This window comes from Periophthalmus magnuspinnatus, chromosome 6 (genome assembly GCF_009829125.3).
Source record: "Periophthalmus magnuspinnatus isolate fPerMag1 chromosome 6, fPerMag1.2.pri, whole genome shotgun sequence".
In the NCBI taxonomy this organism is placed as follows: domain Eukaryota; kingdom Metazoa; phylum Chordata; class Actinopteri; order Gobiiformes; family Gobiidae; genus Periophthalmus; species Periophthalmus magnuspinnatus.
The window spans coordinates 9,754,007-9,777,380 of record NC_047131.1 but is presented as its reverse complement, the minus strand read 5'-3'; the positions used below and the strand labels follow the sequence as shown (position 1 = coordinate 9,777,380).

Genomic DNA, 23,374 nt, shown 5'->3' with positions numbered 1-23,374 from the left:
GTTTTTTTTGCGATGCTTCATTGCCATCTGCTGGTTACAAATTGAAAAGCACCGATCCACACAGGACTCACAGAAATGGGCCTATAAAACGAGTGGGTTTATTTATGTATTATGTATTTCCCAATGCTATGGCTTTAAACAAAAAACACAAGTAGCCTTAGCCTATGTTATATTCCTGTACTATTACATTTTCTTTGTAATTTAATAATATTGAAAAATAGTCTGAATTAACGGGCCCATATTACCCTGTTTTCTGACCTGTTATAAGGTTTCCTCATCACAAACAGACCTGGAGTTGTGTTTCATTCACACATGTTTAACACACAAACCCTACATTTTTAGGCTTATTTATTTATTCATTCATTCATTCATTCAGGCCGGGGTCTAAAGGTGCAAAAGGGTGTATTGCCACTTTATTTGTAAAGATTTGCGCCCATGTTTGATACGGGACAAATAGGCTTAATGACACTTAATGGTACAATATCGACTTTGCACCCCTTTGAAACACAAATGCAACCTCAGTCAGTTTGGCCTGGACCTGCCGCTGGCTTCACTTTTATTTTAATCTCCATACACCTTCACTAGAATCATTTGGATAGTTTTAGTTGCCAATCTCTAATGAACTAAAAGTAAAAGCTGTTAACTTCAAAACTACTGCTTCATGTCATCACCAGGTGAAACAGAGCATTTTGAGCTTTGGAGATCCAGACAAACTAATAGTAAACGGTTACTCAAGCATGTGAGAGAAACAAAACATAACTCCAGGTATGTTTTTGAGGAGGTAACAGCATTATCACATGGCCTGAAACTCACAAGAGTCAATTGAGCATAATACAGGACTTTTAATAAGTAAAATATTGCCAGTAAGAACAAAAACAAAAATAAATAAAAATAATGCATAAATTCCGAAGCTCTACCTCGCGCCTGCGCAGTGGGGCTGATGTGTTGTTTTGGAAAATCACGTGAGCTACGTCGTCACCAGAGCGAGGTGCCAACATGGCGTCGGACTCTCTTCACCAGGTAAAAAAAAACATCTAAAATCAGCACTCCGCGGCCTTTTTATTCCGTTTTTCTCACTGGATCAGACCTATACAGCACTACCGGACCCGAGAGAGTACATTTTGTGATCCGTGAACGCACTATGCTGAACTTAAAGCCTGGTTTAGCAGGTTTAGCACATGTTAGCTTAGCTGCTGTCACCTGCTTACAACGGTGTCACCCCATTGTAAAACACGCCTCCTTTTTACCCTGTATATTATCCTTCATGCGAACTATTTGCCTTGTAATATTCACCACACTTTCTTCATTAAATACACGTATCGTTAGTCAGATGAAGTTTGTTTTTTAAAGTCGTTTCGCTTCTTGACGTCGGCGCTAGTTTGACTACATCCAAACGTGTATTGCCTCATAACTCACTTCTGTACTAAATCTGTCGTGTTAAAGGACTTTAAAACAATATTTGTGAGTAAACCCTGTATTTTACACTTTGCAGGAGCTGAAAAACATTTACGTGTGTTGAAAATTAGACCCTTCCTCTTGCTAAGATGCTAACCATGACAAGAGGAGGAAACATGACATAGTTGGGTTTATATTGTTTTAGACGAGATTAACGGCCTTTTATTTTACCCCCATCAAAGTAAACGTTTTAGTACTTATAGTAATTGCTAAATCAACTTCTCAAATATCACTGAAATTCATTAAGAAACTATTTTAGCTTCACTTTTAGTTTCACCTCTCAGATATCAACTATGGAGCTGTGTCCTCGAGCTTAGCTCAGACATTTGTGATGACGAGGAAGGAATAAACGTACGTGACAACTGATAGAGGACTGCACTATTAAATGATAACATTTTTATATTATATTTAAAATGGTTAATGGTCACATTTTTATATAGCGCTTTACACCTTCAATGCACTCAAAAGCAAGGCAAGTTTATTTGTATAGCACAGTTCGTACATAAGGCAATTCAACGCGCTCTACAGAATAAAAAAGACATTAAAATCACAATACAACAAACCAAAAGATAAATAATTGCAAGTAATCATCATAAAATTAACATTAAAGGAGAAAAGTACAGAATAAAAACCTCTCAGTCATACACACAGCTAAACAGAACTGTTTTGAGCCTGGTTTTAGTAGAGGCCTGTCTCACATCTTCAGGAAGATTGTTCCAAGTTTTAGCTGCATAAAACTGAAATGCTGATTGCCCATGTTTAGTCCTGACTCTGGGCACCAGGAGGCCGGTCCCTGAGGTCCTCAGACTGTGACATGGTTCATATGGCAATAGACCATGGAGAGACTTCTACACAAGCAGAGCTGCTTTAAAGTCTCTTCTCTGAGCTACAGGAAGCCAGTGCAGAGACCTGAGCACAGGACTTATGTGCTCGTACTTCCTAGTTCTAGTCAGGACCCGAGCAGCAGTGTTCTGGATGCACTACAACTGTCTGAATGTTCATTTGGAGAGGCCAGTGAGCAGGCCGTTACAGTAGTGTAATCTACTAGAGACAAATGCATGGATAAGTCTCTCCAAGTCTGGTTTTGACAGTATACCTTTGATTTTTGCAATATTTTTAGATGGTAAAAAGCTGCAGATGTTATTGAAATGATGTGGTGTTAAAGTTCACGTCTGAGTCCAACGTCCAAAGCGCTTTACATCAAGGAACCCCTCACCCATTCACACACACATTCATACACCAGCGTACACAGACACTGGAGGTGAGGTAGTCGAAGTGTCTTGGCCAAGGACATAATGACAGTAATCATCTGTGGGAACTAATGCCAACCTATCACCCAGTACTATAATAATGCTTTTTCACTTAGTCACATTTTCTGTTATTACAGTCTGAACAGGGGCATTACATGTTGGGCTGATAACAATGTGTGGGGCCACAATTCACTAACTACCTTGTATTATAAGATCTGAATTATCATGAATTATTAAGATTACCAACCGTACCCTTTCAAGATAAGATAACTGAGCTACTGTCTGAGGTTTGTTAGAGTGTTTTTTCACTGATTTGAAGGTTGGCAGTTTGAATCCCACTCAACATACACATCATTGGTTGGTAGTGCGATTTCAGCTCCCACAGATGAATGTGGGTGCTGTCCTTGGACAAGATCCACCTTGACTCCAGTGTATGTGTACACTGGTGTATGAATGCGTGTGTGAGTGGTTCCTGGATGTAAAGTGCTTTGACCACCATGAAGGTGGTTTAAAAAAAAAAAAAGTGCGTGTGCGCATGCTTGACCTTTATTTGTCCCACAAAGGTGAAATTACAGTGTTGCAATGTGAAGGTCAAGAACGGCATAAAAATACATCAGGATAAATTGTACGATATATCTTTAAAAAAGAGATTAAGTCTATAAGGCCTCCAAAACATTTGTACATTTGTAAGTGTCTCTGACTGTGGTTATGAACAAAGCAGAATATGGACAAGAATACATTTGAAACCAGAAGTTTACATACACTATATAAAAAGACCATATGCTTTTTTCCCCTCACTGTCTGACATGAAATCAGACTGAAATTTTTGTGTTTTAGTTCAATTTCAATTGGCAAAATTATGTCTATTTTTATTTCCTAAATGCCAGAATAATGAGAGAAAGATTTTTTTTTTAATTTTTTTTTTTCTATTACTTTCTTTAGAGTCAGAAGTTTACATGCATTTCACTTTTTCAGGTCAGCCCAAAAATTTTGTATAGGATTGAGATCAGGGCTTTGTGATGGCCAATACAAAACATTGACTCTGTTATCCTTAAGCCACTTTGTAACCAGTTTGGCAGTATGCTTCGCGTCTTTGTCCATTTGGGAGACTCATTTGAGCCCAGGCTTTAACTTCCTGGCTGATGTCTTGAGATGTTGCTTCAGTATTTCCGCATAATGTTCTTTCCTCATGATGCCATCTACTTTGTGAAGTGCACCAGTTCCTCCTGCGGCAAAACAACCCCACAACATGATGCTGCCACCCCCATATTTCACATTTGAGATGGTGTTGTTAGGCTTGCAAGCTTCCTTCTTTTTCCTCTAAACATAACAATGCTCATTATGGCCGAACAGTTCAGTTTTAGTTTCATAAGACCACAGGACATGTCTCCAAAACTTAAGGTCTTTGTCACTGTGTGCATTTGCAAACTGTAACTGACTTTTTAATGTTTCTTTTGGAGTAATTGCTTCTTTCAGGCCATGTCGGTACAGTACTTGTTTCACTGTGGATAATCACCAGTCTTGTACAAGTCCACATTTCTCTTCCTGATATCTTGAGTGATTTCTTTGGACTTTCCCATGATGTTACACAAAGAAGCAGTGTGTTTCAGTCATAGTAATCTTACTGTAAGTAAACCTCTGACTTTGAAGAAAGCCATTATTCTGGCATTTAGCAAATAGAAATAATTTTGGTAATCCTAACTGTCCTAAAACGGCAAAAGTTTAGTCTGATTTCATGTCAGACAGTGAGGGAAAAAAACATATGTGTCTTTTTATATAGTGTATGTAAACATCTGGTTTTAACTGTATATAACAGTTGAAGTGACTTAAGTGTATTGTATTATTTGTATTTCAGCCCTAATAACAGTGATGGCTAATCGCTACTAAATATTCAGCTAAATATTCAACAATTTTAGAAGTAACTGGATGTTGTTGTTTGATTGTTTCTTCTTATTCCTTTGTTTTCCAGGTGATATTTGAGCATGAGGGAGTGTTTATTCACCCAAGCAGTGATGACGACGGCATTGACCCAGACTTACTCATCTCTGGTTCACTTCGACTTGTGGATAAGGTAAAACTATGTTTTTAGATGGGTCAGATGGAACAGAGGATGTAGAGGATGCAGAGGAGAAGGTCAGATGTAGCAGAGGATGTTTAATGTTATATTTCATATATTTCCAGGATGGTGAAATCCTTGTGGAGTACAAGCCTCTGGAGGACACCGTGGACCCCTCAAACATGCTCTGTGCTGGAAAGGTTTGTCAACATTTTATTTAAATTCTTAAAAAAAACATGCAGCTGTGTTAGTTCAGTTTATTTTTGAAGGTCAATGAACCGAGATACAGTATGAAACTCCAGAGACATTTACTGCACCAAACTTTAGGTAAATAGCTCCTTTCTTAAGTTTCATTTCCTCATTACAAGAATAAAGCACAAAAATGTATGAAGCCTAACCATGAGGTGATCATGACCTATGAGCTGATCCTGATCCACCACCTCAAACAGGTGAAGGCAAAAGCTGACGTCACAGTTTTTATCTCAAGTAAAGATGGTGTTTTCTTTACTCAAGACAATGTGTTGAACATCATCTAGTGTCATGATGTGTCTCTACTGTGTATTTACTTTGAATAAATCTACACACTAAGTTTGTGAACAAAATATTTTAAATTCTAGAATGGAGGCGGCTTGAGGCAAAAGTGAAGTGGAACCTAATGTGATTCAAGGGGATTAACCACAGAATGTCACAGAATATGAAACTTCAAGTTGGTTTAGACGAATGAAAACTGTTCGCACACATGTGACATCAGAGCCTCGTTTAAACACTTTTACGATTGAGTTTTATTGTATCTGTTTATTTAATAGAAGATTTTTATGAACATTGATGAAAACAAAATCTTGTTTTTTACGTTTTGGAAAATATGTTACAGAAATAATTACCTATAATAGGTACAATACTTTTTGATCTTTACTAAAAATGTTTTATTCCATCACCACAAATCATACGTTTAACAAAATGAAAATACAATTTTGAGGCTAGAAAAAAAGTATTTTTCCATCTTTTTTAATAAAAACTAACCTGGCAATTGTTTGTCATTATGACCTGACTTCACCTACAGTCGACTCCATCCATATCATTTGAACGTTCTGTTAACAAAGCATTTTATTTGTGTATTCATGTGTTTACTATTTAAGTGTTTATTTGTTTGCTTGTTTGGTCTGATTTTTTTTACTTAAGTCTATAATAGTATTAATATTATTCTATTATTATATTAGTATATTGTGTGTAGGGCTGAACAATTTGGAAAAAATATCTAGTTGTACTTTTTTGATAAGCATTATGATTAGATTTGTGTTTTATGTTTTAATAATTAAATTCTATTCAAAATTCATATGTTAAACTCATCCAGAAGAACTGACTAAAAGACTGAAACCTGAACTGACAAACTAAAACAAGAATCACATTTCAGAACATGTTTGTACAGATTTAAACTACAGGATTGGCAGTATTTATACAGAATAAAACATGAGATTTTACTGTTTGTGAAGGAAATTATGGTACTTGCAAAAGCTGCAGCCTTTGTGATTTGCTAAATGCATCCATTCAATTTGTGATTTTGATTGCAATTAATCTCGCAGCCCTAACTGTGTGTTGTGGTCAGGACTCGAGCTCGGTGGTGGAGTGGGCCCACAGTCCAGGGGAGAGAGTGTTGGAGACTCAGCACAGCTATGAGACCGAGTGGGACATGATCAACGCCGTGAGCTTCAGGAAGAGGCCCTGCTCCAATGGGTCCAACGGAGACGGTACAGATCAACACAGGCACCTACAAGCATGATGAGGAGGCTACGTCTTAAGACACATGCAGAGGAATCGGGGGTCTATTTCAAATACATGGAGGAGGGATAACATTTTGTTCTGTAAATAGATCAATTGCTGTGGTTCCAAGGTCACCAAAATCTGACTGGTCTGTTTTCTAGACCTCTAAAATTACTTTAAGGACATGCAAACTGCACAATTTGATGTTAATAATCAGAGACCATAATCAGACAGAAATCACTGCCAGCCACTGGAAAATGCGCAGGGAAAACGATTAACCAGCAAAGTGGAATGTGTTTTATGTTTTATTATTGCTCTATGTAGAAGAAATGTAACAGAAAAAGAAATATTTTGGAAGTTTCAACACATCTTATTAGAAAAAGAATTAAAGTAAATGCTTAACCCAATACATTTCAAACATACTGTCTTCTCTCTTGTCTCTGGTCAGGCTCTCTGCACCACAGTCATGAGCGCAGCCGCTGGGCCTTCAGCTTCAGTCTCCGGGAACTGCGCTCTGTCACAGTAAAACAGGAAGGATGGAGTTTCCTGATTTTCAAATTAAAAGACTCTTCGTCCTGTCTCCCGGCACTGCACTTTCACCAGGGCGGCAGTACTGAGTTCCTGGACGCGGTCAGGAGATACGCCCTGCTTAGCGAGTGAGTAAAGATGGCTGGGGTAAGGGGCAGGCCGTACTGACCAAAATAAGTGCTACAATATGTGTATGGCTGAGTTCAAATGACCCCCCCTAGCCCCTTATTCGCTCCACAGCCATGCACGCTTTAGTGGACTCAATAGATCCTCATTCACAGAGTGATTCAGACACACAGATCACTACTTTCAGGCCATGTGACTCTGGCGTCTGGGTGAAAAAAGTCTAAAGGCTAAACTGATAAAACTTGATATCTGTCATAAATAATGATCAGATTGGACTGGGATGAGTCTTTATGGACTAATAATAATCATTCAAGTGTTTGTCAACCTGGATCTCACATAAATGGACTGGATTATTCATTTTTTTAATCTTGATATGTAGAAATTATTGCTCTTGTAACAGCTTGGGCTAAGGTAAGTGGCTAACGCTAGCAATTCTACAGAGCAACAGTTTATTTAAGAGCGTTTTATTCATAATCAGGAACAACGGTTTGAAAAACCAGTGCTTAAAAACTGTCAGCTGTTTTTCCAACTCTCACAATACATTGTGCTCTATTTTGATTGCTCTAGTGATCACTGATGCCCACTACTTTTCAGGGTGCATTGTGGGAAATTTGAGTGCACTACTTTTTCACTCCTTGGTTTTTCAGACACCACTAAAAATGGCATGACCCTTAAATAGTGCCCCCTGTTGGAATAGTGTAGACACTCGGACACAGCCTATGTTTAGTTTATTATTAATAAATGCTTTGCTTTATGCCGTATTGATGAAGTATTGCACTAGACAAGTCTGTGTCCATCAGACATACTCCCGGGACAAAACAGTAAGGAACCTACGGCATCAAATCTTTGCCATGTTAGAGGTTTGGACCCCACGTGAGTCAGTACTGTTGTTGGGTCATAGGTCAAAACATTTTACACATGTTGTGTATGACGGTGGTGTGTGTGAGTGTTGGTGGTGTCCAGTTTTAGTTACATAGTAGTATATTCCATAGTGGTCTATGGGTGTATACTAGTCTATGTGGTCTTTTACTTGTTCTGATACAGCTCTAGATCATTCTAAAGCTGTTCAGGAAAAGTTAATTTCTGTCCTGTAGCTTTTTCCTTCTCAAATGAGTATCTAGTTTCGATACAAGTTTTTGTATCAATTAGTATCAGATATTTGATACTTTTGCCAACCCTAGTCCAGTGTTAATATCAGTAGGAGACTGTGTGACCCTGTATTTGTTCAACATCCTTCTTACTGAAATTTGCATGTAAACCACCTCCACCTTTCTAAAAATCGCTGACAAACACGCTACATAAGAATCAGCATTTTTCTATCAAAGTTCAAAGTTTCAAACGTCTTCATAGATTTTAATATTTATTCTGTTTCCAAAAGTAATTTATATGCTAATGTTTTATTTACATGCATTGGAAACAGGACGGCCACACCTTGGTTTTGTGCGTCGCTCGGCTGCTGGCCCTACCTCGCTGCGATAACTGATATTAAATTTCTTATCTCTTGGTTAGTAATGAAACGTGCTGATTTAAGGGTTCAGAGATGTGTTTGTGTGTGTCCCCGTGTGTTTACTTTTGTGTGAGTGTGAAGAGATGAATGGGAGGGACAGATTTTGTGTGAGCTGAGTCATGGTTTGGATCATACAGGAGATTACAGTGGGCTAAAGATTCGTTCAAAACACAGTTTAGTGTAGTATTGATAATTTGCTGTGACATCACTCTGGGGTGTTACCAGGGCAGTTACCATAGTGACACAATACATGCATTAACATGTAGTTTTCTTAGCAAAAGGTTTTAAGATCGTCTGAAAACTCCTGTGATCAGTCCGAACATTCACGGTCCTGTTTAGGAGTTTGGTTTTCAACAAAAAGTGAAAAACTGAAAAAGTGTTGGCTAATGCTAGCTAGCTTCTGACTGTAATGTTATTTGAGGGGAACTTGTTTAACAACACAAATCCACCTGTTGTAGTTCAAGTCGATTCTTTGTGGTCATATTGTGATAAAATAAAGCTTAGATTAAAGTCTAACAGAACTTCAAACATAATAGTGCCAACTGTTAGCATCACACCCCCAGGGAATGTGGATGACATCAGCTGCAAGTTTGCAGACAAACTTTCTACGTTAAAGGTCCTATGTTACACAAAATTGAATCTTGTGATCATTAAGCCATTTTATAATGTTGTTACTTCCTCAAAAACAAACCTGGAGTTGTGTTTTGTTTCATTCACACATGTTTGAGTAACACTTTATTATTAGTCTGTCACAGTCTGTCACAGTCTGTCTCCAAAGCTCAAAATGTTAAACCTTGTGATGTCATGAAGTGGTAGTTTTCATATTAACAGCTCCTTTTACCTTTAGTTCATTAGAGATTGGCAATTCCAAGGTTGAAATCATCCAAATGATTCTAGTGAAGGTGAATGGAGTTTAAAAACACAGTGGAGCACTTCCTGTATTACCACATGGAAGAAGAACTCTGCCTAAATATGCAGGATTTGTGTGTTAAACATGTGTGAATGATACAAAACACAATGTTTGTGATGAGGAAACATTAGAAAATAGCATAATAATGGACCTTTAATCTTTATTGCAACTCAGTTCAAAATATTTCTATAATCTTTTTTGTGAATTAGAAATCGTAATCTCTTGACTCTTATTTTGTCTTTTCAGATCTGTAGATGATGCGTCCTGCCTCGTGGTGAGCACGCCCAACAGAGCCTTGTCCCAGTCCTTTGAAAACCTGCTGGACGACAACAACTACAGTCTCGTTAATGTGAGCACATAGCAGACTTTTGTTTAATTAAACAGAGAGGAGACGCTGAACTGTGTGTCAGTTTTTGTTTCATGTGAATAGACCTGGTAATTACACAGATATTAACCATAAACCAGGTCCACACATCTGCAGTCTGTTACACAAAGAACTCCACCTGAGGATCTGACCTGTCTCCAGCTCAGATTAAACTATTAATACTTTGCATTGACATCATGCTTGGGATCTTCTACATGTATGTGTATGACGGAATGTTTAGAAGTTACCATGGTGACAAAATGCACACATTAGCAAACAAGCCCCTAAGATTTAGGATTGTCTAAAAAATGTATTTAAACAGCACATTTTCATTTCATCACATTTTTGCGATCAATACAAGCGTTCATGGTCCTGTTTAGGAGTTTGATTTGAACAAAAAGGTGAGAGTGACTAAGTGAAAAACTGCTGGCTAATGCTAGCTAGCTTGTGTAATGTTATTTGAGAAGGACTTGTTTAACAGTCTAAGTCAGCTCACCTGTTGTAGTTCCAGCTAAATAAGTTCTTTATGGTGAGATTAAATTTTTTTTTGTAAAGGGATAGCACATATTTCCATCCAGTATAACTAGAGATTGTATGATACTGTGATGCTGCATTAATACAGCCAATAGACTAGTCCACCAGCTGAGGTAGTCCTGACTAAGATTAAACCAAGATCTGGAGATGGGTCCCACTGCTCCTGACAGGTTTAACCCAGAGACACTGAAGGATGGGTCAAGTACAGTATTAAATGAAACTCCATGGAAATGAGCAGATGACTGACACTTCAGAATGCATGCTTCTAAAGGGATTTCTTACCTAAGAAATACCTGAATAAATGTAAGATGGACAGCTTTAATGCTATACTGTGGAATAATAGGATGAGCAGTAGTGTTGTCAAAGGTTTTGAAAATCAGACACTAATTGATACTAAAACTAATATCTAAACTAGATCGCCATTTGATCAGTATCGATATTAAAAAGTTTTGTCGTGCTTTGTTGTAATGACATTTACGGCGATGGCAGCTCCCATTGGGCACCGCAGTTTTCTATCACAGAAGTCAGCGGACTTGTTTCTTTTATTAAGTCGTTTTAGATGAATATTGTGATTTAAAATATGCAAATTATAATGTAATGATCCACGGGTGTCAGAGATTATAACTATAGAGAGCCACAAGCACAATAGGGCTGCTTTAAATGAATAATATTTTTGCTTTTACAGAAATTAAAAAAGGATCCTTACGTGACGACTTTGGGCGGTTTTTCTAAAGTGACCAACTACCTGTTCGATGCACTGAGAGGGACAGAAGAGCATACACAGCGCCCCCCGGAGGAAATGGCAGATTTGCTTGGGGAGGTCAGATTTATTTAGTTATTTATTTTATTATTTTTTAGCCTTTATTTATTCTTTCTATAGTATTGTGTAAATGAGATTGTCTGTTTTACAGGTGATCCCAGGATTAGACATAAACCAGCAGGAGGAGCCCGGCTTTGAGGTCATCACCAGGGTGAGACAGAGACGAGATGTTTTCCTTATAGTTTTATTAATCTGAGTGAACAAAGTTTGAGAATTAGTTTACTTTTTTAGTTTGTTGTGTCCTCCGTTGAGTTAATCAATATTAAGAACTACTCTATCTGTGATTTAGTCAAATTTTACACATTTGTTCTGGTTTGGTCCAGGTTTGAGTCCATTTTAGTTCTCATATATGGTCCTGGTTTAGTCCTCATCTAGTTTGGGTATACATTCTTCTGTTTTCCCTTAGATTGACCTGGGCCCTCGTCCAGCTGTGTCCAGGAGAGAGCCAGTGTCTGTGGAGGAGTGGACCAAGCACCAGGATCCGGAGGGGAGAGTGCAGAGAGTGCCACAGCTTAAAGAAGCCATTTTTAAAGGGGTAAGAATCCACTGCACTAATACTACTGCTGGACATTTAACAGATTCATATTCAGATTTTTCTAGTTCTGACTTGGTTTAGTGGGACAGTGCCCACATAAAATAGCATAAAATGGGTTTTTTAATGATGTTTTAGAGAAATGACTGGTCTAATCTGTAATGCGCTTTAAACAGTGAACTACACACATGTTTGCTTTCATCGCAAAATGAATTCTTGTGTAAATTTGAAGTTCACAAACTCATCAGAATTCATGTTTTTTTTTAGTTAATTTCACTAGTGGATGTGGCCAATCACAGGGCAGTGTTGTGGTGCAGCTAATGGTCCTGTTTGTGTCCAGGGTCTGTGTCACGCTGTGAGGAAAGAAGCCTGGAAGTTTTTATTGGGATATTTTCCGTGGAACAGCACAGTGGAGGAAAGGAAGGCCCTGCAGAGGAGCAAAACGTAATGACCACATCTTATTTTTCAACAAATCTATCCCAAAAACATACACAACTGACTACCAATGGAGCTCACCAATGATGCCAGCTGCTCTGGAACCAACTTTCCCATTAATTTTTCGCATTCATTTTTCTTTTTTAAGACCTTGAATTGTATTTAAAATCTTTCTGATACTTTATAAACTTCAAAGTTGTTAAAACATTTGGCAGAATCCTGCATTTTAATCAGCTTTTTTGGACGTAAAACAACCGTGTTATGGATATTAGTTAGCATGTAGCTTGTTAGCATGCAGCTGATTAGCCACCTCGATGTTTAAAGGTTTGTGTGTGGCATCGTAAGAAGTGTGTGTATGTAAACATCACTGGTGCTAGCATGCTAAGCTACTACAGTGAACATAGAAAACAAAACAAGCCTACACACTTACTCCCAAAGTGCATTTAATATGATGTTTCCATAAGTGCCTCTTCCTCAGGTCAAATTGTGGTTGTCGTCCCTTTGTTCACAGAGACGAGTATTTCCGGATGAAGCTCCAGTGGAAGTCTGTGAGTGAGGAGCAGGAGAGACGAAACTCCCGGCTCAGGGACTATCGCAGTCTGATCGGTGAGGAGTTACATCTGATTCTCAGCGGACTTGTTTCTTTTATTAATTCATTTAAAATAAATATTGTGATTTAAACTGTCCAAATTATAACATAATGATCTACTGGTGTCAGAGATTATAACTATAGAACAGACCTAGTGTAGCTCAATAGACCTAGCCTACAAACAGAAACCGTAAACAATAGGTGTTTTTAGTTTCAGTGTAGTGCTCCTCCCTTCAGATAGATGTCCACAAGCAATCTGACCAGAACTGAAGAAGCGACATGAAGGAGCAATGGAACGTCTTCACTCCTACAACTTTTTGTCCAGTTGACAAATTTTATGGATCAGACCTGGACGACTGAGGGATAACACTGTTATAGAGCAGACGCAAACACAATAGAGCTGATTTAAACTTGGCAAAATTTTAAAATATCGTATTCAACAAATAATGGTGATAAGACAGATAGACAGATATCAGTACTGGCCTTATTTATAACCAGAGTGTTTAACTGTACCTTGGGCCACTGTTCCACTTTCACTACTTCAACACTACTAATCATTTATTCTATTGATTTCAAGTTTATTCCTATCGCACATTTAAAACAACCACATCTGACCAAAGTGCAACACCGAAAAACAAATATACAGATAACACCACACATAGGACATTATACTAACCTGTCTGGTTAGTATAATAACAAAAATATAACATAATAATATAATTTTTGTTTTTTTTGTTGTTGTTTATTTTCAGAGAAGGACGTGAACCGCACAGATCGAACAAACCGATTTTACGAAGGCATTGATAATCCAGGTTTAGTTCTGCTCAACGATATCCTCATGACCTACTGCATGTACGACTTCGACTTGGGTGAGAAGCTGCAATCACTTTACTTTATACATATTCTATTTTTGTTTTTTACAGTGTTTCCTATGGGTTTTGTTTATACTGTGGTGCACTGTGTAACGTTTCTGGTGGGGGCGTGCTACCTACTTGTCTCTATGGAGATATTAGAGTTATTGAAATTTACACAGCATGGAATTAAACCTATTTTTAAGCATTTTTTATTGCTCAAAAGTACCTTGAAAAACATACTTTCTTACTGTGAAGCAGGCTCGCCTCTCCACAGATCTGACCTGTAACTTGTTCTTGTGGTGTTACCTGCTTGTCTTCGTTTAATCCTATACTGGGAACTTTCCAGGCGAAGCAGTCACATCTCCATGGAGACAAGCAGGTAGCAGATCTTCCACCAGAAAAGTTACACAGTGCACTTTATCTTAAAGGGCTCATATTACACTATTTTCTGATCTCTCTACTGTTGTTTCCTCATCACAGACAGACCCAAAGTTGTTTTGTTTCATTCACACATGTTTAACACACAAATGACCTTTGAACCAAACCATGTTGTGATGTCATCATGTGCTCCAATGTGTTTTTAAACTCCACACACCTTCACTAGATTCATTTGGATGATTTCAGGCCTGGACTTGCCAATCTCTGTTGAACTAAAGGTAAAAGGAGCTGTTAATTTGAAAACTACCCCTTCATGACATCACAAAGTGGAACAGAGCATTTTGAGCTTTAGAGATGTGACAGACTAATAATAAAGAGTTACTCAAACATGTCAAACATGTGTGAATGAAACAAAACACAACTCCAGGTCTGTTTATGAGGAGGAAACATAACATGACATAAAGCTCACAAGACTCAATTGTGTTTAATTTGGGACATTTATACAGTCATTTATGCCTCTTAAGTTATTTCTAGGACATTGGGGATTGAATAGGAAGCTTAATTCTTATATAAAAGTATCTGTTCCTCTCAGCTCTTAAGTCTCTTTGATTTTAACATGTTCTTTACAGTTATGACCAAAGTGTATTTAATTTGATTGTTTCCAGGTTACGTTCAGGGCATGAGTGACCTGCTGTCTCCCATCCTCTATGTGATGGAGAACGAGGTGGATGCTTTCTGGTGCTTTGCCTTTTACATGGACCAGATGGTGAGCCAACTGTTAAACTTATTTATTATGTTTAAACATAATGGGGCTTATAAACAGAACACTGGCAGTGGCACAGTGGTTAGTACTCCTACCTCACAGCCAAAGGTTCACTGGGTTTGATTCCTGTTTATGTGGTTTTCTACCTCCCTTAGACCATTTTTTAGCTTTTTTTTTTTAGTTCAAACGGGGTTAATTTTGGTCTGAAACTGTCAAAACCCAAACAGACTTGCCAAAGCCTGACCTCAGTAGATCTCAGAAGCTAAGAGATCCCATCCAGGGCCTCCCATCCAAGTACTAAGGGTACTAAGGGTTACTACTTGGATGGGAGACCGCTGAGAATACCATGGGGCCACGATGGGGTGCCAAGTGCAAAAACTGACATTGTGTCCTTAGACAAGGCATTTCTTCCACATTGCCTAGTATGAATGTGGTGCATGTTGGTGGGAAGTGGGCAGTTGGCAGCCTCACTTCTGTCAGCGTGCCCCAGGGCAGCTGTGGTTAGAGTAGGATGTTGCCACCACCGATTGTGAAGTGAATAAGTAATGCACTATGAAGAGCTTTGGGTGACACTGAGGGATGGAGTCAACACACGGTGGTGTAAATGTGCACATATATGCAGGAGGTTTTTAACTGATTTGATTAAAGGGAAATAAGAATGCAGTGTGTTATTGTGCTAATTTTCCCAGCCCTAGAGCCTTTCTTTCCTGCACAGTGTGTATTCTAATGTCTTTGTGTTTGTGTTTCAGCATCAGAACTTTGAGGAGCAGATGCAGGGCATGAAGACTCAGCTGGTGCAGCTCGGCTCTCTGCTGCGGCTGCTCGATCTCGCCTTCTGGAACTACCTCGGTACAAAATCACTGTTACAGATCAGACATGAGACAGGGAGGGGGGCTCAGGAGGGGGTTAAAAGTGACATGGTGAACCACAGGATTAATATAGTGAAACTGTAGGTCTAATATTCAGCAAAAATGTTCATTTGTGATTGTGAGTTGGGGATTTCAGTCAAAATCCCTGTTTCAGATGGAGGGCAGAGACTTTTTTCTCAATGTACAATTCACTGTTTGTGACAAAATGAGGCCACAGCAAGCTGTCTGTATCTAATATTAAAGACGTTTATTTCTCATCAACCCAGAAACAGCGCTCTGATTGGCTGCACTAAAAAGTGTTGCTTTTACAGTATAATAAATCGTATAGTAAATTTACAGCTGAGTTCACAATGTTTTGGTAAATGAGTAAAAGACAAATTCTACCACAGTATTCTTACTCCAGCTCAGTGTTAAACTATAGGCAGAGAGTGTTGTTGTTGTCATGTCAACCCCATCAGTAAACTGTCATCAAGAGCATATGGTAAATGCTTCATCCCTTGTTGCTTCACGTGTCTCCCTCTGATGTCTCTCTCTCTCTCTGCTGTCTCTCCTCTGTCTCTCTCCACAGAATCTCAGGACTCTGGTTTCCTGTATTTCTGTTTTCGATGGCTCTTGATCCGCTTCAAACGAGAGCTCAGCTTCCAGGACGTCCTCAGACTCTGGGAGGTCAGTCACCGTTTACAGTTTATAATGTTTATAATGTGTATTCTGTGTTTATTGTGTGAATGAGGCTGCCTGTTTTTCTCCATAGAGATGTTATTGCTTTGTCTGGAATGTTCTAAAGTATGGCATTAAACTTGTCTCCAGCAGAAAAGCAGGTGGCAGATCCTCTACCAGAAGAGTTACACAGTGAACCTTTAAAATAATAGGTTTGTTTTGTGTGTGTGCGTGTCTGCAGGTGATGTGGACAGAGCTCCCGTGTGAGAACTTTCACCTGCTCGTGTGCTGCGCCATTTTAGACTCCGAGAAACAGAAGATCATGGAGGAAAACTACGGCTTCAACGAGATCCTCAAAGTACAGCACATTTTTGTGATAACTTAATGTAGGATTATAAACTGTAAATTGGAGACATGTTTAATCCCGAGTCCACTCTCTGTAGCACATCAACGAGCTGTCGATGAAGCTGGACATAGAAGAGATTTTACACAAAGCTGAAGGCATCTGTCTCCAGATCAAGAGCTGCAAGGTAAAGAAGAGGAACTGATACTACTATTACAGGGCTGCTCAATACTGATACATGCATTGACATTGTGCTGGGGGTGTTCTACGTGTACATCTATGGTGGAGTGACACAATGCGCACATGAGCAAACTGGCTGATAAGTTTTTAGATGGTCTGAAAACTCGAGAAAAAATAAAAAATGGATTTAAACCGCACTTTTTCAAGAGTCTGAGAACAATATTAGCGTCATGGTCCTGTTTAGGAATTTTCTAACTGAAAAACTAGCTAGCTTGAGACTGACTAATGTTATTTAAGAAGGACTTGTTTAACAGCACAATCAGCTCATCTCTTGTAGTTCCAGCTATGATTGTGTGAAAAAACTCAGAGTAAAGTCTAACAAAGCCTCAGACATAGCAGTGCCTCCAGTTAGCATCACCCCCCAGAGAATGTTGCATTTATTTGGATATTCGAATGTCCTTTCTCTGTAGAAAAATTCAGTTGTACCTGTAGTTTGGGCCAAGTTACAAATCAGATCTTCGGAGAGGTGATCCCACTCACAGTACAAATGGTATTCTTTAGCAATACAGACATGCGGGATAAGTTTAATGCCATATTGTGAAGCATTCTAGGGCATGCAATAACATCTCCTTGGAGACAAGTGGCAGACCCTACACCAGAAAAGTTACATATTATACCTTTAAATGATTGTGGTTTACAATTTGAATATGATTAATCTTTCATGCACTGTACTGCTCATTCACAAATCATGTTTTCTTTCTTTTCTGCAGGACTTGCCCCGTTCCGTGAGTTCGATCCTGGGTTTCACCTCTGACCCCCGCGACCCCCGCGACCCTCGTGATCCTCACAGAGCCTCACAGCGAGCGGACACGTGCTCCAATGGACATGGACATTTAACAGAGGCCCCTGCCCTGGTCTCCTAACGCCCCCTTCCCACAGCAGAGGGCAGTGTACAGAAAGAAGACTATTTTTGTAATCTCTCATTTCGTCTTCACTGAGTTGTCATTCCTTCTTTATCCTGATCATTTAGACTTTTCGTTTGTTTAAATAAAGGGGAACAATATAACCTTTGACATTTTAAAAACTGCAATCTTGTAATACCGTTTTTAACAGCCTATATCGTGAGACTGAGATGGAATCAGCTGCGAATGGACTGAACCAGGACTGAACCAGGACAGGACCAGGACAGGACCAGGACAGGACCAGGACTGAACCAGGACTGAACCAGGACTGAACCAGGACTGAACCAGGACTGAACCAGGACTGAACCAGGACTGAACCAGGACAATAAATGGACTAAACTAGGACTAAATCAGAACTCAAACAGGCCTAAACCAGGTCTACATTTTTACAATACCGATTAAAGGGTTAAGTTTGCTTCAGTCCACGTTTAATCTTAGCTTAAGTGCAGGCCCATCAACAGAAATTCAGGGGCCCAGGAAAAGAAACCTCACATGGGGCCCTCTTTAATATAGATTAATAGGAAGGGGGTCCAATTCTTCACCCCTTAGACCATGGGGCCCAAGACAACAGACCCCTTTGCTTCCCCCTCGGTCCACTCCCCTGATCAAGTGCTAAATAAATATTGAAACTACTTTACGCCTTTACGCCTCTGACTCAAAAACCCTGAAGCAGGATAATTCCCGGAAGCAGTTTTCTAAATGAACCAATAAAACATGAACATCACATACACTTAAAGAGGGGGTATTCTGGAAATTTGACTTTGAGTAATTTAGAGCCGTCTCCTGGAGTCTGTTCGAACTCTGATTATGGTTAGCTGAGCGTCAGAAACAAAAGTGAAACCCCATAAAAGTAAAATACCCCCTCATTAAACATAAGTCATAGATGTTAATTATTCAACCCTCTTCTCCTCAAAAGTTTGCAAACCCTTCAAAATGTTTGCTGCTCGTGCAAACAAATAAAAACTACTCACGATACATATTGAGTCTAAATGTTATTCTCCAGGCAGTGAGACCGAGACGCCAAAGAGATAAGGTTATGTCGTTCCCTTTTAAAACAAGCATTGGGTTATGAGCGCAAACAAAAGGAGTAAAATACAAGAATTACAGAAAAAAATGTTTTCCTAATTTAATAAAAGAAATAATAAAGGTGCATTAAGTCACTTTTCTGGTGGTGCTCGTCTCCATGGAGATGTTATTGCTTTGCTTGAAATATTCCACACTAGTCTACAGCTGATCTGTAACTTGGGCCAACTGGCACCCCTAGAAAAGTTGCGTAGTGCCGCTTTAAAGGTCCTATATTATGCAAAATTTACTCTTGAGAGCTTTAAGTCATGTGATAAAGCTGTTCCCTCCTCAAAAACAGACCTGGAGTTGTGTTTTGTTTCATTCACACATGTTTCAGTAACTCTTTATTACAGTTAGTCTGTTACATCTCCAATGCTCAAAATGTTCTTTTCCACTTTGTGATGTCATGAAGTGGTCATTTTCAAGTTAACAGCTCCTTTTAGCTTTAGTTCAGGAGAGTGGCAATTCCAGGGCTGAAATTATCCAAATGATCCCAGTGAAAGTGTTTATGGAGTTTAAAAACACAGTGGAGCACTTCCTGTATTACCACATGACATCACAAGGTGGAACAGAGTGTTTTCTGTTTGAGAGAAGAACTCAGCCAAAATATGCAGGGTTTGTGTGTTAAACGTGTGAATGAAACAAAACACAACTCCAGACCCGTTTGTGATGAGGAAACAACATTAGAACATAGATCAGAGAATAGAGTACTGGTAATGGGCCCTTTAAGATACAACACAAACAGTACTTCTCTCTTTGCTCATAACACAATCACAATCTGTCGCTTTTCCACAGACAAAATGCTGGCTGGTTTCACTTTAATTAATCTGATCTTTATTTTTTCTTTCACTCTAGTGGAGACTGCTTTTTCTTGAGTTCAAATATAAATGTTTTGAGTCTGAACAATAATTATTTCAGTATTAATCACAAAAAGGTTGTGGTTCCAGATTCATTCAAATGTTTGTTCTTTCATTTATCTGATTAAACTATGGAGCTGTTAGTTACAAAATATTAACAAAAAATGGGAATTGGCAATACAGGTTGCAAGATATGAGAAGCAGACAGAAGCTACTGTGTAACTTTTCAGGTGAGGAGTCCACTACCTGCCTGTTTCCATGGAGATTGTTATTGCTCTGACTGGAATGCTCCACAGTATGGCATTAAATATATCTAGCTTGCATTTATTTAGTTACAGGTGTTTTTACTGCAAAATAAACCAAAAAACAGAGAGGCAGATCCTTGACCAGAAAAGTTACACACTACCTTTTTCAGAGCCAGAGGTTGTACTGAACAATTTTGGAAAAATATCCGAATGCGATTTTTCTGAGAAGCTGTGATCTGATCTACAGGGTCAGCAGCTTTTACACAGAATAAGACCCCATGGAAACACAGGGATTTCATTTAGAGACATTGTGATTTTGGTGATTCAGAATACACAAATCCTGGACAGCAGAAGTAAAATTTTGTCTCTAAAAAATGTGTGAATCTCCTTAAGAAGGAAGTCTGCTCCCGTCTGCTCTTGTGTGCTCTCGTGTGCTCTCGTCTGCTCCCGTCTGCTCTCGTCTGCTCTCGTCTGCTCCCGTCTGCTCTCGTCTGCTCCCGTCTGCTCTTGTGTGCTCTCGTCTGCTCCCGTCTGCTCCCGTCTGCTCTCGTCTGCTCTCGTCTGCTCCCGTCTGCTCTCGTCTGCTCCCGTCTGCTCTCGTCTGCTCCCGTCTGCTCTCGTCTGCTCTCGTCTGTTCTCGTCTGCTCTCGTCTGCTCCAGTCTGCTTCTCTGAACTAGCAGCCTCCTCACTAAACAATTTGAACCCATCACCAAACAGTTCTGGGCATTGTCTAAAACCAACTTGAAGAATAGGCTCCTTTGGTTTTTTTTTTTTTATTTTATTTAACTTTTCAGCCAAAACAACATGAGTTTTGCAGTTTGTGTCTCCTCAATGTTTTGTCCACATATATTTAAAATGTGTTCCATTTAAACTAAGCTATTTTAAAAAGTCTATTTTGGCCATATTTACATGACCAGGCAAAGGTTTGGACACGCCCTCTTATTCAGTGTTTTTTGTTTTTGTTTTGTTTACTACTGTCTACAGTAAATACACACAGAAGACATCAGATATATGAAGTAAGATATATGGAAGCATGTAGTGAAGAAAAAAACCTAAAAGTAACCACCCTTTATTTTGTTGAAACATTTATTAGTTATTTAACCTTTTTTTTACTTTACTGCACAATTGCATATACGTTACTTCATATATTTGATGTCTTCTGTGTGTATATTAAACATAGAAAGTAGTTTAAAAAAAACACACACACACATTGAATGAGAGAGTGTTCAAACTTGTCATGTATTACCTGTACATTCATGCTTTTATTTTGAAGAGATCATTTGCGTTGGTGAAAGAGGAAGTGCTGTGATATTTAAACATCCGGGTCAATAAAGTTCATGATTTTGTCAATAAATAAATGGCTTTGTAAAGTCGTCAGTTTGGGTTTTAGAAGAGTTTTTACAGCCAAACCATCTGAAGCCACACGGTAAGTCCAGACTGATCTGGTCCTCACTCCCTCCATCGGGTCTCCACCCAGAACCAAACGTGATCGTCCAATCAGCTTTGTTCATTTCAGTGATGCATGTGAAATGAAGGAGCTCATTGGTCACACATCATTTTGAACAAAATCACCTTTCCCTGACCTCAGAGTTTACTTCTTCTCTTATTGATTCTGCACAAATCTGTCATGTTTATCAGTACCTTGTGATATTTTTTCCCTTTTTTTTTCTCATGAGCAGCTGTATCTGTTTTGATGCAGACGGACCACGCGTGTCTCTGATTGGCTACTCCACCTGTCAGTCACGCCCCTCTAGACTTGACTTTGCGATAAAAAACACCTGTAATTGAATAAATGCAAGATATGTTTAATGCCATGCTGTGGGTTGGTGGTTTTTCGGCCACCAACCCACAGCATGTTCGGTTGGGGTTTCTTTGGCAACACAAACCCCTTGCAAGAAGATGCGTTTAATCCCATACTATGGAACATTCTAAGCAAAGCGGTACCTCCATGGAGACGAGCAATGTGGTGGCCGACACTCGATCAGAAAAGTTACATATTCCCCCTTAACTTATTGTTCACCATTTTACCAATACTATTTATCTCCTATAATAATATAGGACAGTTAAGAACTGTCCTATATTACTGTCCATGTTCTAACTCTGTTACCTCCACAAAAAACATCTCCAAAGCTCAAAATGTTCTGTTCCACCGTGTGATGTCATCGAGTCGTAGTTTTCAGTCCTTTTACCTATAGTTCAGTAGGGAGTATCATTCAAATGATTCTAGTGAAGGTGTGTGGAGTTTAAAAACACAGTGGAGCACTTCCTGTATTACCGCATGACATCACAAGGTGGAACAGAGTGTTTTCAGTGTGAGAGAAGAACTCAACCTAAATATGCAGGGTTTGTTTGTATGAATGAAACAAAACACAACTCCAGGTCTGTTTGTGATGAGGAAACAACATTAGAACAGAGATAAAAATAAATAAATAATAATAATAGTGCAATATGTGCCCTTTAAATTGCGCATTTCAAATCACTCTAGTCAAATATGAAATGTTTTAATTACAACATTCGTCCAACTGATTTGCTTGCCGGTTATTTTTAAGTAGTTTTTAATTAGTTGTATTCATATTTCATTCATAAATGTGTAAAATGTCACACTTCCCTCTTCCCGCCTCTCTAAATGTCACTGTGTTCTTTTAACCGGTGATTGACGTCAGCGGAGCGCGTGTTTGGCGCGTTTGAAGTCTGGCCTCCCCGTGCGTCATGCGTAAAGGCGCACGAATATCACCTAAACGGATCAGCTCATAACCGCGCTCCACGGACACCACAGACGGGGCGAGCCGAGCCGCTTTCATTTCCGGACTCACAGGAAATTGGAGCCCAGGTTTGGCGCTGATAACGCGCGCGCGGAGCGGGAGAGTTATCGCGGGACGATCGTTCAGGTTTAATAAAGCCACCGCCACCTGTCCGTCACCGGGAAGGAAAACATGACTTGAGACGCTGAGTTTGGACAGCGAGGAGGGGACAAAATGCAGGACAGATGCAGGACAGATAAAGATATGAGTCACATTCAGAAAAAAAAATATATAATGAAAATCAAACAGGATACATTAAACTGTAAACATGTCAAATACATATAGATTTGATTTCACATTTTATAATTCAAATGGAAAAATAACTTTCCACAGTTTAAGTCCTTGTTGTGAGCGGGTTCGCTTCTCCACAAACCTGACTCTTATTTGGTCAATTTACATTAGTGTAATGTGGGATTCAGCACCTTTGGCTCTGTTTACCCTGTCTTTACCCCCTCTTTCATTCTCTCTCTCTGTTTTATATTTCTGTTTACTGTTTATCCCAGTCTTTACCCCTTCTCTCTCTCTCTCTCTCTCT

At 39.1% G+C, this 23,374-nt stretch overlaps 1 protein-coding gene across 1 annotated transcript; it reads left to right on the top strand.

Annotated features, from left to right (window-relative positions):
* Positions 1–897: 897 nt before the first annotated feature.
* On the top strand, positions 898–21,396 carry tbc1d15 (TBC1 domain family, member 15). Its single transcript, XM_033968747.2, has 18 exons — positions 898–1,020; positions 4,675–4,776; positions 4,887–4,961; positions 6,365–6,506; positions 6,968–7,175; positions 9,837–9,939; positions 11,174–11,308; positions 11,400–11,459; positions 11,715–11,843; positions 12,181–12,284; positions 12,787–12,881; positions 13,617–13,733; positions 14,762–14,862; positions 15,609–15,708; positions 16,297–16,394; positions 16,627–16,743; positions 16,829–16,915; positions 17,679–21,396. The coding sequence occupies exons 1-18, from the start codon at positions 997–999 to the stop codon at positions 17,829–17,831; spliced, it is 1,950 nt and encodes a 649-aa protein (XP_033824638.1). The 5' UTR covers positions 898–996; the 3' UTR covers positions 17,832–21,396.
* The last annotated feature ends 1,978 nt before the right edge of the window (positions 21,397–23,374 follow it).

Bases quoted from the DNA above. Each gene is read 5' to 3' on its own strand.
- tbc1d15 (XM_033968747.2), top strand. From the start codon at position 997: ATGGCGTCGGACTCTCTTCACCAG. The intron at 1,021-4,674 runs GTAAAAAAAAAC...TTTGTTTTCCAG, and splicing joins CGTCGGACTCTCTTCACCAG to GTGATATTTGAGCATGAGGG. The intron at 16,395-16,626 runs GTCAGTCACCGT...GCGTGTCTGCAG, and splicing joins ACGTCCTCAGACTCTGGGAG to GTGATGTGGACAGAGCTCCC.